Below are 17,902 nucleotides of genomic sequence, written 5' to 3'. Positions count from 1 at the left end.
CTCTCCCACCTCAGCTGTAGTTCTCTGCAGTTCATCCAGAGTGATCATGGGCCTCTTGGCTACATCTCTGATCAGTCTTCTCCTTGTCTGAGCTGAAAGTTTAGAGGGACGGCCAGGTCTTGGTAGATTTGCAGTGGTCTGATACTCCTTCCATTTCAAGATGATCGCTTGCACAGTGCTCCTTGGGATGTTTGAAGCTTGGGAAATCTTTTTGTATCCAAATCCGGCTTTAAACTTCTCCACAACAGTATTACGGACCTGCCTGGTGTGTTCCTTGGTCTTCATGATGCTCTCTGCGCTTTCAACAGAACCTTGAGACTATCACAGAGCAGGTGCATTTATACAGAGACTTGATTACACACAGGTGGATTCTATTTATCACCATCAGTCATTTAGGACAACATTGGATCATTCAGAGATCCTCGCTGAACTTCTGGAGTGAGTTCGCTGCACTGAAAGTAAAGGGGCCGAATAATTTTGCACGCCCCACTTTTCATTTTTTTATTAGTTAAAAAAGTTTCAAAAATCCAATAGATTTCGTTCCACTTCACAATTGTGTCCCACTTGTTGGTGATTCTTCACATAAAATAAAAAAATTTATATCTTTATGTTTGAAGCCTGAAATGTGGCAAAAGGTTGAAAAGTTCAAGGGGGCCGAATACTTTCGCAAGGCACTGTAGATGTATTAAGAGATTTTTTTGTCATTGTTACACTGCTTGTAATTTGTTGCGCTTTATTTTTCAGGAAGCCAATCTATACGGAGGAACAAGCGCAGCTTCAGAAACGACTGAAGGAGTTACAACGCAGACACAATGAGTTCCGCAGACTCATTCTAGTGCCACACATGACATCCGCGGGGATCCACGATCCAACCCCTTTTCTTTCATCCACGCTAGTGGCAGCAGCTGACATGAGTTTCCCCAATCTCCAAGTAAGGTGCCATCTGGGCAGAGCGAAACCTTTCTCCTTTCAGAAGCTCGATTTCCACATAATCAAGAATCATCCTTTTGTATGGCTGGGTGCGCTTCACCCCCTTTTTGAATGAAGTCTATCCACATCTTTTGCACAAGTTAACAAGACCTGGTTTCAGGTTTGTTGTTTTCACCGTCTTTGTTCAACACCACAGTCTTTAGTACTGCCTTCGATTTGCAAGGTCACAGATGTCTGGCAAGCTGTTGCCAGCTGGAGCTGAGTCTGCCCAGGCCAACCCTAACATTACTAGGGTAAAATGAACTAGGGCCTGGGGATGCCTAGGGAATCCTCACCAGATCTAATGACGGCCTGGGTTTGAACTAGTAATGCCTGGAGTATGGGAACACCCTACTCTAACATTCTTTTGGGTGGGCAAGTGCGTGGGTGAATGGAGGATTGTGTTGCTGACCCACTGTATTTGACACACAGGAAGAGCAGCATCAGAGGGAGCTGCGTCTGTTGCGGAAGAGACTGGAGGATCTGGAGACGACGCAGCAGCAGCAGCTGGAGGAACTGGGTGCCCCTGTGGAGCGCGAGTGACAAGAAAGCGCTCGATAAAGCAAGGAGACAGAAAAGGATTTTTAAGATCAAGAACAGGAGGCTGTGCGAGGGATCAGTAATCGGTAATCACCACAGCTTGCTTATGGAACTGTATGATCATTTCGAAATTATTAACATGCATGAATTGATGCAACGTTTTATGGCTTTAAGTCTTTAATTTTTACATGTGGAATTCAATATCCGAGCCAATACAAAGGCATGACACTTTTTTAACACTATAGTACAAAATACCTTAAACATTTAAACCGACATTGAAATCTCCTACAGTAATTATTTTCATGGTCTGTGCAGAGCTTGTGTACCTTGTCCATTTAATTTATTGATTAATTAGGTGTTCTTTTGCATGTACTATATGTGTGTGGATTAATCATCAAATGCTTTACTTTATTGGGACTTAAAAACAGCATCATAAGTCCTACTTAAACACTGCACAAGATGATAAAACTACATGCATACAAACCAATTATTAAAATAAAATGTAATATAAACCCTGAGGACCACTGTTACTGAGATTTATCTGCAGAAAGTCCGTCTCACTTCTCAAAGCCTTAACGGTGTCTTTTCTCTACTTGAAATTCTGCTCCTAGCTTTTGGCTGAAATTGTCTCGTTATGGACCATTATGGATAATTTTGTGCCTTTGATGACATTACAAATCGTTGTAAAGGATAATATGTGTTGATGTATAATGTTGAGTATTTTTTAAGAAAGGAAAATCTTAAATCACCTAATTTATTGAATCTGCATGGTCACAACAGTTCCAGATCTGCTTAAATAGCATCTGATTTTGAAGTTTACATACTTTGCCATAATACATTGTTGTTTATTGTTGCTTTGTTTGCTCTTTGCACATCTTAAAATGTGGAGATCTGTGAAAAGAAGAAAGTCTGTAGTGACTGGGTTTTTAGTACAGCTCCCAGCTGGTGATATGATCCATGATCAAGTCATCATGGTGAAAGAATGTCCAGGTTGGTAACCTGGTAAACAGCAAATTGTTTCTGTTACACAGTATGTACAGGTAAGCACCTTTTTGTAAATCTGAATGCTTTCCAAACTGTGCTACAACTTGAACACCACCAAACCATGACCTGTCTTCGGTATACGTCAGATAATCATTCAACAATGTGACATAATTGTCTTTGCAAAATCATATTTAAAAAGTGGGATGATGGTGTTGCTTATAACCTATCAAAAGAAATAGTCCTTTAATATACCTACAGAAAATAAGGTCATATCTTTTTTTGTACTTAATTATATTTATATTTAGAATTTTGTACATGATTTGTATTAAAATATTTAAAATCACCTTTTGTCTGAATTTCCTTTTTTGCATTTCAGTGTTGGCTGTCTAGGATTATTAGAGTAGTATCTTTTGGATGTTGGAGCTCTTGCTGCAGTAGTCATTGGAGGAGCATCATTTGCTGTTAATCAGTGCCAATAGAAGTATAACAGCTACTGTAGTAACTATTATAGTGATCAAGCTAGAACTGAATATGGAAATTACAGTAACATCTCATTGTATGTGAATGCACAGTGTAAAAGTGTAAAAGAATTCACAACAAAGTGTACTAAGATTCTGAGAAATCTAATGATAGAACTTGCAGCCCATCCAATCTTTTATAATCCACAATTACCAGAAATTTAATGCCATGAAATTTGATCTACCTGAATGACTGGATTGCTGGCTGAATTTCAAGCATTCTGTTTCTGAATTGATAGAATAAAATACTCAGAATCTTACAAATGACATTAATGTAGTTGTAGTAATGTAGTAATATTTTTTTAAAAGCATAGCAGGTCTTACTTAACAAATCTGTTAAAGTTCTTTCAGCAGTAAAGAACACAATCAGAGCACCTTTGGTGTGTGTGGAACACTGCTACACATTTTTTATGAATTAGTGGTAGCGGCGGCCATCTTCTACGCTGTTGTGTGCTGGGGCAGCAGCATCAAGACAAAAGATGCAAATAGGCTCAATAAACTTATCAAGAAGGCTGGCACTGTGTTGGGGATGACCCTTGACCCCCTGGAGATGGTGGCTGAGAGGAGAATGCTGACCAAGCTCACAGTCATCATGAACAACGCCTCTCATCCGCTTCATGGGACTGTTACTGGGCAGCGGAGCACTTTTAGCAACAGACTGCTCCAGCTATGGTGATCAAGGGAACGTTTCCGCAGGTCTTTCCTCCCGGCGGCTGTCAGGGTGTATAACGCTGCGCTAGGCTTGGACTGTTAGCCCTTCATTTGCTCATCTATGGACAACATGTTTGCTCCATTGTACTTTTTGGACAATCAGTCTGTATAAACTTATGCATATTTTGCACATAATTTTATTGATTCTACAGTGACTATAGTCATCACATTTTGCACACACATACAGTATGTATTTATTAGGTATTTTATATTTATTTTGTTGTCTTTTGTTCTTATAACTATTCTGATGTCTGTTTTTGCTTGTCTTGGGCTGGACTGCTGTTACACATCAATTTCCGTACGGGATTAATAAAGTCTTATCTATCATATGGGTATATAAAACAAAGTTTTTGATAATGTTCCTTATAAAAGATGATTTTGTAATTTGCACGTCATAGGCATTAAATGTTGAAAACTGCTTAATGCATACAAACAATTGAAAGAGGTGAATGCTCCAATCAGGGTGAAATAATTTAGTAGTATAGGAACAAGTAAAGGTTTATTCCATGCTGAAAAGAGAAGAAAGGAAACAGCGTTTCAGCTGTGGAGCCTTTTTCAGGTGTGAGGGTGTTTCCTTTCTTCTCTTTTCAGCATGGAATAAACCTTTACTTGTTCCTTTGCAGCCTATGCATGCTGATTCAGCTCCCTACTTGAACTAATTTAGAAGTATACCAAAAGCATCGATATTAAGAGCATTGCTGCTATTAGTTTATACTGCATCATTACTTTAGTTCCAGTATGGTTAATAAACCAGTCAAGTTTGCAGATACCAGAATAGGAGGACTAGCAAGCAATGCAAAGCATTATTCAAAAAGACGCAGAGTGTTGTATGCGTGTAGGAAAAATAAATACCAATAAGATGGGAAATGCTAAGCTAGAAGATGCTACCTATGAAAAAGGTCTTAAGCCATTTCATCTTCTAGACTGGTTGTTCTCAACTCCTAGCCTCAGGGACTGCAGTGCTAGCAAACGTTCTGCTTGCTTGTTTAGGCTCTTTTTCTGCAAGTCAGTCCTTGGTTTCAAAAGTAACTTAGTTAAGGTAATACTTCCAGCAATACTACAAGCATACAGGATTCTGTGATGTCTCGCCTCAGTTTAGAATTTGCTCTTAAAGTGCGGGCAAAGGCGAGAATAATCAATGCATGCAACTGAATAAGTGTCTCTTCCTTCCCCCTAAGTCCAGTAGGTTGTATGGCATTTCAGCTGACACACCTCAAAGAAAGGAGATTTGAAACTCAGGACACAGGGTTGATGCCAATTACGAACCCAATACAACCACTATAGGATCTGAATGGAAATTCAGAAGAGGAACATAGCTGCTACAGCGTTGCTAATTGACATTAATTTGCCTGTAATGAAGAATGCTATCCCAGCAAGCAACAGGTGCAAGGCTTACAACCCGGACAGGATGGCAGTCCATCAAGGACCTTATTCTTTTTTAGCCTTAAACAGAAGAAACAAGGAGTGGACCTGACACATGTCCTCAGAGACATTAAGAGTGTCAACAATGACAACTGAACCAGAGGACACCAGTGAAAGCAAAGAGGAAGTGAGTTTAAAACAAAGAACAAAAAGCCGTTTTCTGCACAGAGGGTTGTGGGAGACTGGGACACGCTATCCGGCCATGTTGTCGAAGTTGTTGCTCTGGCTTCTTGTCAAGAAATGGCTGGATGTGGTCATTGGGTCAACTACTGTAGCACCTAAAAAGCGAACAAGCTGGACAGGATGAATGGCCTCCTCTTAACCTTAATGTTCTTTACCGCTACATTGCATTTTTTAAAAAACGCCTGAAATGTTACTGCTTTACACATCACTCAAAATGTTGTAAAGGCAAAGGTTTATTTCAACACTGAATTGTGTGTACTCTAACACCTTAAAAAGTATGTACATTTTATAATTTCATCATACAACAGTATACAATAGCTTTATTCTCACATTCCTCCTGTATCTCATGAAAACATCAAACATCTTTGCTTTAATGTGCTAGTGTTAGCGCACTTTACAATGTAATTGATGGTTGCAGCTGTTGTGTTTCCACGCTGTTTCCTTATATAATCCTTTCACCAGTTTTTACATTGCAATTTTCTGCACGCTCCACCCAAACTAGGGTGTAATGTTATATTTTTTATTCTCAAAAAAAGGCAGTTCTTTAAATGCTTTTTTCTAAAAAAAAAGTGAAATACAAAAGACAAAATACACAAAACCTTCCTTTTTAGTATTTAAAAAAGCAACATTTGCCCCAATTTTAGTATAAAAACACTACTTCTAACTTTCAATAAGTTAAATGCTGTTCTCTAAATGATCTCTGCCATCAAACATCAAGGAATATTCAGATCCTATCTGAATAGCAGTTACGTTTCTATTGTGATAAAAAGATGGAATGAAACATTCAGACATCCCTTATTTTGAATACAAGTATCATATTTAAGTAACATGAATTCTGTTGATGGCAAAATATGGAACAGCCAAAAATATCCAACCACACATTTTCTAACAGCTTTATTTGATTCAGGGTCACAGGAAAGCCAGTGCCTATCCCAGCTACAGGCTCAAGCCAGGATACACCTTAGCCAGGGCCCCAGTCCATCACGGGGCACACAGTCACAACACACTCTAACCACGGCTAATGTTCCCAAGACTCAATTAATCTACCAGTCTCTGGACAGTGCAAGGATGCCCGAGCACATCTAAAAATTTGTAATTTCCAAAATGATTTCAATACACCATTAGCCTGTCTATAGTTTATCTCTTTTTCTAACAGTTAAGTTAACTTAGGCTTGCAAGATCAAGTAGCAAGATCTGTTTCGTGTTATGTGAATAAAGTATGTTCCATAAATATTTATTCTTTCAAAAAAATGTATCAATGTCTTACCAGTTTCAACAGCTTCACACAAATCTTCTAGTTAAATGGATGTTAAATACACTTTTTTACTTATTTCTGATTTTATTTCTGAGGTATGAGAAATCTATTTTTATATTTTAAAACATTTACATATTTTTAGATTTAAGACAAATGGATGGCTTATTCTGCTGCGTCACATGGCCATAGAGCTGTGTGAAAGTAATACAATTAAAGAAATAAAAGATCACCTTGAACTTAAAGTGTTAGTGCAGTACAGCTCCAGCATCGTTAGTATTCCAGAAAGTGTCATATACAGTATCTGTGCAAACGTTTTTTTTTTAATTACTTAAAAGTACTGATTTCGACTGTAAACCTCTCCCCGCGTTCCTGTTCATGGCAGGAATGGAAGATTATTCCCACTTCCACATTTTTCGTCCATCGAAGACATCCTTGACGTGACTTAGCTGTTGCTTCAGGTCACTGGGAGCTCCGCTCTGTTCCAGTTTCAGCTTGATCTGTTGGAACAACACACAGGTCAAAACAGCCAGGGCCCTGCTCATCCGCCCAGGGTCTCATGGCAAACATTCAGTCTCTGTCTGTTTCCTGAACATGTTTAGAATGATTCCTGCCATTAAAAGTAAAGAATGTGTACCAGAAACAGCGATCATGATAAAGAGCATTCTGAAGTCTATAGCCTGACAAAGTAAAACAACTTACTACAGTAATGTAGAAAAATGATTTGGCATTGCTTTACATGAATTTACTTGAGGCTAAGAAATACAGTCATAGCTCTTTCAATTAACAACACATAACACAACATTACAATATTATCCTGCACAATCCTTTATTACCATTTGTGACATTACAATTATAGGATTATTATTATTGTTATTATTCCACAATATACTTTAAGCCAACAGCTAAGAGCAAAATTCCAGGTAGAATTCAAGTGAAAATGATACAAACACTTTTTGCAGATGCAGTTCAGCAACAATGGTTCAGGTATTTTTGTGAAATTGTGATGTATGGTGTTAATGCATGTTGTGTAGTGTTTATAAAAGAGTTATGACTGTTTTCAACCTTAATTAAATCCTTAGTTATCATTTTCAGTTAAGTTTACACTATGTGTAAATTTTCAAGCAGTTCTATGATGAAGGCACATTGACTTGTACGTTTCTGTTCATTAAGTGTACATTGTTTTCACTGGAAAGCATGCACTAAGCAATCGTACTTCTTAACTTTCCACCTCAGTAACACCACTTAAGACTGCTGTTGTCACACTCGTATTTTCCTTTAGGAATTATTTCCATGCATAACGCTAACAAATTGAAATTATAGACTTTACTAGGTCTATTGAATTATCAGTCGAAATGAACGGGTGTAAGAAACTGGGACTTTCATGGATACTTCTTAGATTTATGTCTCCATTCATCCATTTCATAACTGCTTCTTCCAGTTCAGGGTTATATGGGAGCTGGCAAGCAATAGGTGCTAGGCAGGGGTTTATGTAGTCAGTTACACTTCTAATATTAAAAGAAATGCAATGTTACAATCCAAAAATGTGCATGGGGCTTAAGTGACATCAATAAAGAGCACAGAGGTATTTTCCATCAAGTAGCATATGCACACATACGAACTGTGTGCTTAGGTTTATTTGAATACGTCTAAAACGGGGATTATAAAATAAGATATTCAAAAAATTCAATCCCCCCCCCCCCCCAAGATTCAACATAAATAATAGGTGCACACAGCTTAATATCCAGCATCACAGAAGAGAAAGCTATAAGAGGTTTGTGTACAATTAGTCTCATACTGCGTGCAGTACCATCAATAAATTCCTGTGTAATATGAGTTTAAGGCTGTTTGAGTCCAAATCAAGTACTTCACGTCTTTTTTGAGAGCCTAAAAATAAATCTACAGCTGTGGAACAATGATAGCACTAACACCAATGGGTGAACAATTATCCTACAAGTAACTAAAACTGTAATGCAAGTTAAATTTAGCTTCATGTGTACAGAAAGATCACTTTATTAGCCATATACAATTTCTTGCATTAGGAACTTGTCTTTTCACATACCCCAGCTTGCTCTCTATGAGACACACAAGCAGGGAGGGAGAAGCTTGAGGTCAGAGCACAGGGTCAGCCATTTAGACTACTCTCAACAGAGTAGGGTTCCTCTGCCAGCTGCAGGATTTGAACTGGCAACCTTCCAGCCACAGGTCCACAGATCCACAGTGCCACCGCTCCACCCAATGTATAAAAGCATTGTGTTTTTATTTGACATACAGTGCCTTGCGAAAGTATTCGGCCCCCTTGAACTTTTCAACCTTTTGCCACATTTCAGGCTTCAAACATAAAGATATAAATTTTTTATTTTATGTGAAGAATCACCAACAAGTGGGACACAATTGTGAAGTGGAACGAAATCTATTGGATTTTTGAAACTTTTTTAACTAATAAAAAAATGAAAAGTGGGGCGTGCAAAATTATTCGGCCCCTTTACTTTCAGTGCAGCAAACTCACTCCAGAAGTTCAGCGAGGATCTCTGAATGATCCAATGTTGTCCTAAATGACTGATGGTGATAAATAGAATCCACCTGTGTGTAATCAAGTCTCTGTATAAATGCACCTGCTCTGTGATAGTCTCAAGGTTCTGTTGAAAGCGCAGAGAGCATCATGAAGACCAAGGAACACACCAGGCAGGTCCGTAATACTGTTGGGAGAAGTTTAAAGCCGGATTTGGATACAAAAAGATTTCCCAAGCTTCAAACATCCCAAGGAGCACTGTGCAATCGATCATCTTGAAATGGAAGGAGTATCAGACCACTGGAAATCTACCAAGACCTGGCCGTCCCTCTAAACTTTCAGCTCAGACAAGGAGAAGACTGATCAGAGATGCAGCCAAGAGGCCCATGATCACTCTGGATGAACTGCAGGGAACTACAGCAGAGGTGGGAGAGTCTGTCCATAGGACAACAATCAGTCTTACACTGCACAAATCTGGCCTTTATGGAAGAGTGGCAAGAAGAAAGCCATTTCTCAAAGATATCCATAAAAAGTCTCGTCTAAAGTTTGCCACAAGCCACCTGGGAGACACCCCAAACATGTGGAAGAAGGTGCTCTGGTCAGATGAAACCAAAATCGAACTTTTTGGCCACAATGCAAAACGATATGTTTGGCGTAAAAGCAACACAGCTCATCACCCTCAACACACCATCCCCACTGTCAAACATGGTGGTGGCAGCATCATGGTTTGGGCCTGCTTTTCTTCAGCAGGGACAGGGAAGATGGTTAAAATTGAGGGGAAGATGGATGCAGCCAAATACAGGACCATTCTGGATGAAAACCTGTTGGAGTCTGCAAAAGACCTGAAACTGGGACGGAGATTTATCTTCCAACAAGACAATGATCCCAAACATACAGCAAAATCTACAAAGGAATGGTTCACAAATAAACATATCCAGGTGTTTGAATGGCCAAGTCAAAGTCCAGACCTGAATCCAATCGAGAATCTGTGGAAAGAGCTGAAAACTGCTGTTCACAAACGCTCTCCATCCAACCTCACTGAGCTCGAGCTGTTTTGCAAGGAAGAATGGGCAAGAATTTCAGTCTCTCGATGTGCAAAACTGATAGAGACATACCCCAAGCGACTTGCAGCTGTAATCGCAGCAAAAGGTGGCTCTACAAAGTATTAACGCAAGGTGGCCGAATAATTTTGCACGCCCCACTTTTCATTTTTTTATTAGTTAAAAAAGTTTCAAAAATCCAATAGATTTCGTTCCACTTCACAATTGTGTCCTACTTGTTGGTGATTCTTCACATAAAATAAAAAATTTATATCTTTATGTTTGAAGCCTGAAATGTGGCAAAAGGTTGAAAAGTTCAAGGGGGCCGAATACTTTCGCAAGGCACTGTATCTTCTCCTTTGTATTTTGTTCTGATTATTTGTAAATGATAGATAATCCTTTTTCCCACAAGGATAATTACCTACCTCATCAAAATATTGAAATATATACTTGTAGATTTCATGAAGAGCAGCAGATTCGTTAAATTCGTTTTCATGTTTCTGAAAGGGAAATGGTAAGGTTACAAGAAATCACAAAAAAATTAGTACATAAATAACAAAAATATGTCTGCTTCTAAACATTTAATACCTTTGATTCCTCCTCCAGAAATAATGTAAACTCTGAGAAACCCAACAAAGGCTGATCGTGTATTTGCTTGTAGTATGCCTTCACCTCCTCCTTGTACTGTGGTATGTCTTTGGCATAGAGGAGTTTATTTGTTGGAGCATGCTAAAATCAAACAGGGAAATGAATGAGCCTTGTAGTCATTCAACATATTTACTGTCATTTCCTTCTTCAGTATTATTTTTAATCTGGAAACCCTCTAAATTAAAAAATAGAACAAGAAACAATTTTGGGCCTTGCTTAATTTAGAGGGGAAATACAAAGCAGTTTTTAGTTAAAATGTCCTTAGCTAAAACAACAGAAGTAGCCTGATTTAGCAAAGAAAAGACTGATATAACTTCCAAAACAGAATGAACAAGCATCTTTTTTCTTCTCCTTCTGGTTTTGTTGTGCACATCTTCTTTGATATTTGTTCCAATTCCTGCATCTTCATATCAGGGTGTGCTGTTATGTATTGTAGACACTGTTCTTGCAATAAGGAACAACAGGCATTTACAAGGTATAAACACTCATCTGGGGCTGGAAATGAAAGAATCCCTAAGCACACTTCTAGATGAGGAGAAGCAGGTCATGCTGCACACCCGTGTAAGTACCGGAAACATGGAAAATCACCTTTCCAAGCTGCTGCTCTGCTAGGGAGAAGGAATCCATGAATGCCTGAGCTATGACTGACAGACAGCTATCGAGATGGGCAGTCTTTTCCATGTCAAAGACAAACTGGGGGTTTTTCAGGATATTGACCCAAAACCGCAGAGGAAGGCTGGAGAAGGGAAAAGAAAATTATTATGTACCACACCCAAGTGTTAAGCAGCATTAGTTAATCCATCCATATTCTAACTTCTTCTCCCCCGTCCAAGTAACAGGCACAAGGCAGGGTACACTCCAGTCCATCACCTGCCACTATGTTTTTGGACTATGGGAGGAAACCCACGTGAATACAGTGAGAACCTGCAAACGCCATGCAGATAGCACTGTAGGTCCAAAACTGAACCAAGCACCACAGCCCTGCAAGGCAGTGATGCTAACCACTGCGCCACCATGCAGGATTAGATCATGTTTTGACAAAATGAAAGTGCTGTACCTGTTGGTTTTCCAGATGTGCAATACATCTGGATCAGTGATTTTCTTATTTTCCGCTTGAGCATCCAAGAAGTCAAAGAAGTATTTTACCGCCAGTGGAGCCTTGCCGTTGGGCAAGCCCCATATTGTTTTGAAGAGGTTTTCAACAAAAGAGTGAACTGCAACCTGAAACAGGAAGTGGTTACAGATGGTAGGCTCTTTCGTAAGAATTAAGCTGAAGACTGCTGATTGTATTTCTTATTTTGGGGTGGTGGCAAATTTCAATGTCTAACATTGCAAAAACATCAAATTTAGAATGTCGGAGTAGAATATTTGTACAGTAGTTGAGTCATGCAAATTTGTGTGCACTTTTTAACTTGCGGGTTGGCACCACAGCTAGTCTACAGTATATTTCAAGACTTGAACAAATTACAAAAATAAGTGCCACCTTCTTCTAGCTGCAGTTTCAACAGTGAATGATATAGACAAAAAATGTCTTTACCTTTGAAGACAGAAGTTTTGTCAGGTAGACTTCCTTCAATTTTAACTTTTTTCTTTGAGGATTTCCTTTCTGAAGGTCATCTATTTCTGGGCCATCTGCTTCAATCTGCAAGCATCAAATGGTTAAACACAGAATATACTGTACAAAGCTAACCCGAGAGATCTTTACCTCAGAGATCACACTTACCAAATGGCAGTATTTTGTGGAGTAGTTGTCATCATCTAAACAAACATAGACATAAAAAAGACAATTACAATTACCAATGACACATTATTTCAGTAAGTCATGCATGTTTGTCCCATACACATGCAATAGAAATATGTATAAATGCTGAGACATTAAATCTCCCCACTGTCAGGGTATTTAGCCTAAGATAAAAGAGAATATGTTGTCTATTGTACCTTTCATATACTGTACAACTTTATTGATGCCACTTTTGGGTTTATCTAAGATTGTGTTTTTATTTTATTTTGTGATTATTTTTATTGTAAAACAATTTTAAAAGAACACAAATACAACAAAACAATTAATAATGCTTCAAATATTTAGCTAATATCACAGGGCTGTTTTTTTTTAATTCCATAATTTAAACTACACTGCTGGTTACATTTTTATGAAATTAATATATTATTAATAAAAGACTTGTACTCCACCTCCACCACAAGTAGGGAATAGTGTCCAGGTTTTACATTCCTTTCACTTTATTAAGCTTTTTAGTTACAATATCCTCCGTAATATCATAGAATAAAATTAATGAAAAAACAAGATATTGATTCCTACTTTTTGAGATTGCCGATATCCAAATGATCCTTTATTAAAGTCAAACTGGACCAGTTTTATATTTATTAGTCTTACCAATTGTTACAGTATATAACACTTTAATGACTCCCTTTCTTTGTTGTTTTTCCAGCTGTTCTGTGTGTGTGGAGGATATTGCTAGGTCTGTGTCACAAGCTCTGTAAAGACAGCCATGTGGATGCCCCTCTGTGAAAGCATATTTCAACTTTTTATTCTGTAGTAACAGGCATATAAATTCAGACCAGTAACTCTAAGTATTCAATAAAACAAACACTACACACTGTCAAAGTAAAGAAGCATATATGCAATTCTTGCCTTGATCAGACTGTTTTTACATGCCTATTAATTCACACATATACTGTATTTTTTTATTTTAATTAATTCTGAGCCTTTGTTCCTGGGGAGAGGGAGGACTGCTAAATAAACACTTGCTTGTTCAGCTAATTATATTTTGAAAGTATTGTGAATTAGTTCATTCTTGCCACATTTGTAGAAAGAGGATTTATTTTTCACTGGAAGTAGCTGACATGACTCAGTAGTGACACTGAAAAATATTCACCTTTTATGCTTTCCTGAGTAGATAAGGTGGCTCGAGCAATCTTCTTTATCACTCTAACACTGTCTCCATCTGAAAGCTAATAAAAAATGAATGCATAATAAAGATCCATGACTGCTTGTTTTAATTATCCATCCATTGATCCATTTTCTAACCGCTTCTGCCAAATCAGAGATGCAGGGGAGCCAGAATCTATTCCAGCAAGCTACAGGCACAAGGCAGGGTACACGCTGGACACCTAGTTGATTGCAGGGCAGACCAGACACACTCACAGCAGGGCCAATTTTAGCCGAAGCCAATTAAATTACCAATTTGGTTTTTTGGCTGTGGGAGGAAACCAGAGCACCCACAGGAAACTCACACAAACAGCATTCCAGGTCCAGATTTGAACCCAGGGCCCCAGCACTGTTAGGTGACCATGCCAACCACTGCACTACCATGCCACCTTTCTTTAAACCACCTTTCATAAAATAGTTTTATTTATACAAATTTGGTAATAAATATTTCCCCATAAATACCGGAAAGCTGTAACACACAAAACTCAAAACAAACCATTCATCCATTCATTAGAAGTAAAATATACTGTACAGTATATTGCTGGCAAAAGTTACAGCAATCTAGGGCCTATCCTGAAAGTGTAAGATTACACCATGGGCAGTACATTAGTCGACTGCAGGGCACACCACCTCATCTGTGAAACAGGACATGCATGGCTGCCTCTGGAAATGGCTCAATGGTCTTTATTGATGGTGTAACTGGTGATGGTGGCAGCAGAATGAATTCAGAAGTGTACAAAAACCTACGTCCAAACAAATACTGCCAAATTCACTGGACAGTAATTTACCCTTCAGCAAGATGATGACCAAAACCACACATAGTGCACTTAACCAAGGAGTTCAGCAGGAAGAAGAAGTGGAAACATTTGAACTGATCAAGTCAGCACCTGATTCGAAACCTATTCACTTAGAGAAGAGGAAATTAAAGTCATAAATCCCCACAACCAAACAACAGCTGAACGTGGCTGTAAATGAGGCTTGATAAAAGAAACTCTAAAGAACATACAGTATCAAGAGTCTGGTGATGTTGACGAGTTGTAGATTTGGAGCAGTCATTGCATGTATGGTTTACGGTCAAATACTAACTTTAAACTAGTTTAATTTACTTAAAGTTAATTCGTCACAATAGTTATGCTCACCTGTAATGAGGGGATTGAACTGAACAAATGACATTGTCCTAACATGTCTGAACACATATGTAAAATAATAATCGGACCCAAAAGCTGAAATTCTATACTTTTGTCTCACATCAATCTTTTGTTCTGAAATACAAATTTCATCAGTACACTGCAACAATTTCACTTCGTTGTCCCGATACTTATGCTTTTCATTGTAGCTTTCATTCATTCTTCCTTGCCATTCATTGGAATCTGTTTGTATATCAACAAATGGTGCTATTTACTTGCCTGACAGTGTGATGACCTATGGAGTGAAGAAAGTGCAGTGGCTTCTCTATGTTTTCGTGTTTGTGTTGCAAGTCTGTGAGTTTCCGATCTGAATGATGTCTGGTTTTATGATAACCTTTGGGTATCTGCAACTTGCACAACGGCAGCTTCTTTGGTAATTACTGGATGTCTGGCTGAAATAAACTCACAGGTTAGATGTACCCCAAACCACAAGTTTTTTTTGTTCAAAAAGGTTCATTACTTTTAGAGCTCATTACTTTTATTTTTTTTCTCACCTACCTGATAGTGCCCAATTGTGTTCAGCCTTTTCACTCCATTTTCCCCAACCTTTGAAGTGGAATCCACTTCTTGAAGCTTGAGAACGCTGCCTTCCTTTTCATATTCTTTAAATACAAAACAGAAAGCAAGGAGATTGCTGAAACATTTACAAAACAAATAAGCATGAATACAAAGGCTAGAAAATCAGGTCAGAAAGAGTAAGCTGCTGTGAAAAGTCTGTGGCTTGCAAGCGTTCATTAAATATTTGTTAAATGTAATATATCTAATTGAAACCTACCTATAAGTGCAAACATATATTCCTAAATCTATAGTGCTTTATCAAAGTATTCAGACCCTTGCATACAGTAGTATCCATAGTATTCAGACCCTAGTTTTCACATTCTGTTGCTTTAAAGCTGGCAGTCATGACACTTTGAAGTAGCAGTCAGTGTTTGTTTTATACACCACCTACTCTACACATTCAAAGCAAAAAACAAAAAGATGTACATTTACAATTAATATGAAAGGGAAATAGAAAAGTGATTGTATAAGGATGCAAAAACTTGTTAGGGAGGTCACTGTGAGGTGAACAGCCATTTTGAAACAGTTACAGAGTGCATTGGTTGAGATGGGAAGAAATGACCGTGAGTCAACAGTACCTCAGTCCACAAAGGGGGCTTTTCAGTTACTGAAAAAACACAAACCCCACATGGGGTTTGCAGAAAGCACTTAAGAAATACTGTAATCATTTTGCAAAGGGGTTGTAGACAGACAAGACAAAATTGAACTTTTTGCTGTAAATGCAAAGTTTTGTATCTGATGCAAACCCATCACAGTGCATTACTCAGTCATCACTCTCTCTATAAGATATTGTGTTAGTGGCAACAATATCTTATAGTTCTACTTCTCATCCGCAGGGAGTAGGATGAACTTCAAGACTGACTGGAACACAAATGGATCAAAGTACAGACAAATCTGAGAGAAAAACCTGCTTCAGACCTAAAACTGGGTCATAAATTCACCCTTTACCACTACAATGATCAAAACCATGAAACCAAGACTGCACTTGAATGGTTTAAGAATAAGAAAGAGACCCAGTCAAAGTCCTGACTTAAATCCTATTGAGAATCAGTGTGAAGACTTTAAAATTGTCTATAAGTGATACCCATGCAACGGAAGATATCTTGAGCAAGAAGGAAAGACAAAACTTACAACAAGCCAGTGTGCACAGGTGAAAACATAACCAAAAAGGCTTTAGATTGTAATTTCTGCAAAAGACACTTCATCAAATATTGAGACTTCAAAGTCTGAATAGTTATGTAATCAACACATTTCATTTTTTTTCTTCTTGGTTTTTTCTGACATATACAGTAACCTATTTTACCCTTAGATGTTTTCAGTTTGAGCACTCATGTTTTGAATACAACATTAGCTTTTTAAAGAAATGGGTATGTATCATGTTTTCACAAAATGGGACACTACAGGAAGGGTCTAAATCTTTGTCCAAGGAACAGTACACCGACCAAAACTGGGGGCTACCCTGAGACAGACAGAACAGGAACAGACAGTTCAGCAGCTCAGAGCTAAGACATGAGCCCATGCAAATCTGCACAGCATTGAAAACACAAAAGCAAAAATGAAATAAGTTTCATGGACAAAACATTTTGGAGAACCCAAGTTCCTGTAGCCTAAAAATAAAAACCTACCAATATCAATGTCCTTCAGTTGAACATGGTAGGGGTAGCCAAATTTGCTCTTAAAACTCCGTAGGATCTTCTCCTTTGCCTGCTCAGTGGTGTCACAGTCCAAAACACTCACTTCCAGGGTGGCCCCTGCTTCTTTCTCCCCATCTGGAAGAGCCTGGAATAAAACCTTCAGTTTCTGGAGCAAAAAGAAAACAGGAAGAAAGCAAAGATGAACAAACTCCAGCTCTTTTTTCGTTCAGTCTAATTTAGTAAAAGTCCTGACTTCGATTGTGGTGTCCTTTTGTAAAGAGTTTAATAACATCAACAGCGACAACAACAGTAATAATAATTTCCACACCACTCAAAGAGTTTTAAAGGTAATGGGGATGCCTCTCTACCTCCAATGTGCAGCCCCCGCCTGAATGATGTGACTGTAGCCAGATTGCCCCAGTACACCCACCACACATTAGCTCTCAGTGGGGAGGAGAACAGAGTGATGAAGCCAGTTCATAGCTGGTGATTATTAGGAGGCCATGACTGGTAAAGGCCAGGGGGGAATTTGGCAAGGAAGCTGGGGTAACAACCCCTACTCTTTTCGAGAAACACCCTGGGATTTCCAATGACCACAGAGTGTCAGGACTTTTGGTTTTATGTCTCATCTGAAGGAAGGCGCATATTAACAGTATGTTGTCTGTACAATAAGGGCATTAAGACCTACACAGACCGCAGGGTGAGCAGGGTGAATTACTAATCCCACTAACACCTCTTCCAGCACAACCTTAGCTTTCCCAGGAGCCTTTTCTCCCCGTGTCCATGAGGTGTCTTCC

General features: G+C 38.6%; 2 protein-coding genes across 4 annotated transcripts in view; one reads left to right on the top strand and one right to left on the bottom strand.

Annotated features, from left to right (window-relative positions):
• Nucleotides 1-2,836, top strand: part of cep83 (centrosomal protein 83) — a 30,666-nt gene extending 27,830 nt beyond the window's left edge. The window contains exons 15-16 of the mRNA XM_088645229.1: nt 745-931; nt 1,402-2,836. Coding sequence (XP_088501355.1) covers nt 745-931; nt 1,402-1,512 — 298 coding nt within the window. The 3' untranslated portion in view covers nt 1,513-2,836. The remainder of the gene's footprint in view (nt 1-744; nt 932-1,401) is intronic.
• A 3,370-nt stretch (nt 2,837-6,206) lies between these two features.
• plxnc1 (plexin C1) overlaps nt 6,207-17,902 on the bottom strand; it is a 50,837-nt gene continuing 39,141 nt past the window's right edge. For 2 of the 3 annotated variants that reach the window (XM_088645226.1, XM_088645227.1), the window contains 10 exons: nt 17,097-17,271; nt 15,412-15,515; nt 13,674-13,749; nt 12,503-12,537; nt 12,317-12,421; nt 11,837-12,000; nt 11,368-11,515; nt 10,720-10,860; nt 10,557-10,631; nt 6,207-7,079 (listed from right to left, as the gene is read on the bottom strand). In XM_088645226.1, coding sequence (XP_088501352.1) covers nt 6,975-7,079; nt 10,557-10,631; nt 10,720-10,860; nt 11,368-11,515; nt 11,837-12,000; nt 12,317-12,421; nt 12,503-12,537; nt 13,674-13,749; nt 15,412-15,515; nt 17,097-17,271 — 1,128 coding nt within the window. In that variant the 3' untranslated portion in view covers nt 6,207-6,974. Of the gene's footprint in view, nt 7,080-10,556; nt 10,632-10,719; nt 10,861-11,367; nt 11,516-11,836; nt 12,001-12,316; nt 12,422-12,502; nt 12,538-12,585; nt 13,273-13,673; nt 13,750-15,411; nt 15,516-17,096; nt 17,272-17,902 lie in introns of those variants that run through there. The other variant, XM_088645228.1, reaches the window with a different exon arrangement.

The sequence above is a fragment of the Lepisosteus platostomus genome, chromosome 9 (genome assembly GCF_059453375.1).
Source record: "Lepisosteus platostomus isolate fLepPlt1 chromosome 9, fLepPlt1.hap1, whole genome shotgun sequence".
Classification (NCBI taxonomy): domain Eukaryota; kingdom Metazoa; phylum Chordata; class Actinopteri; order Semionotiformes; family Lepisosteidae; genus Lepisosteus; species Lepisosteus platostomus.
Note: the sequence above shows the minus strand (reverse complement) of the source record. Positions and strands in the feature narration are given on the sequence as shown.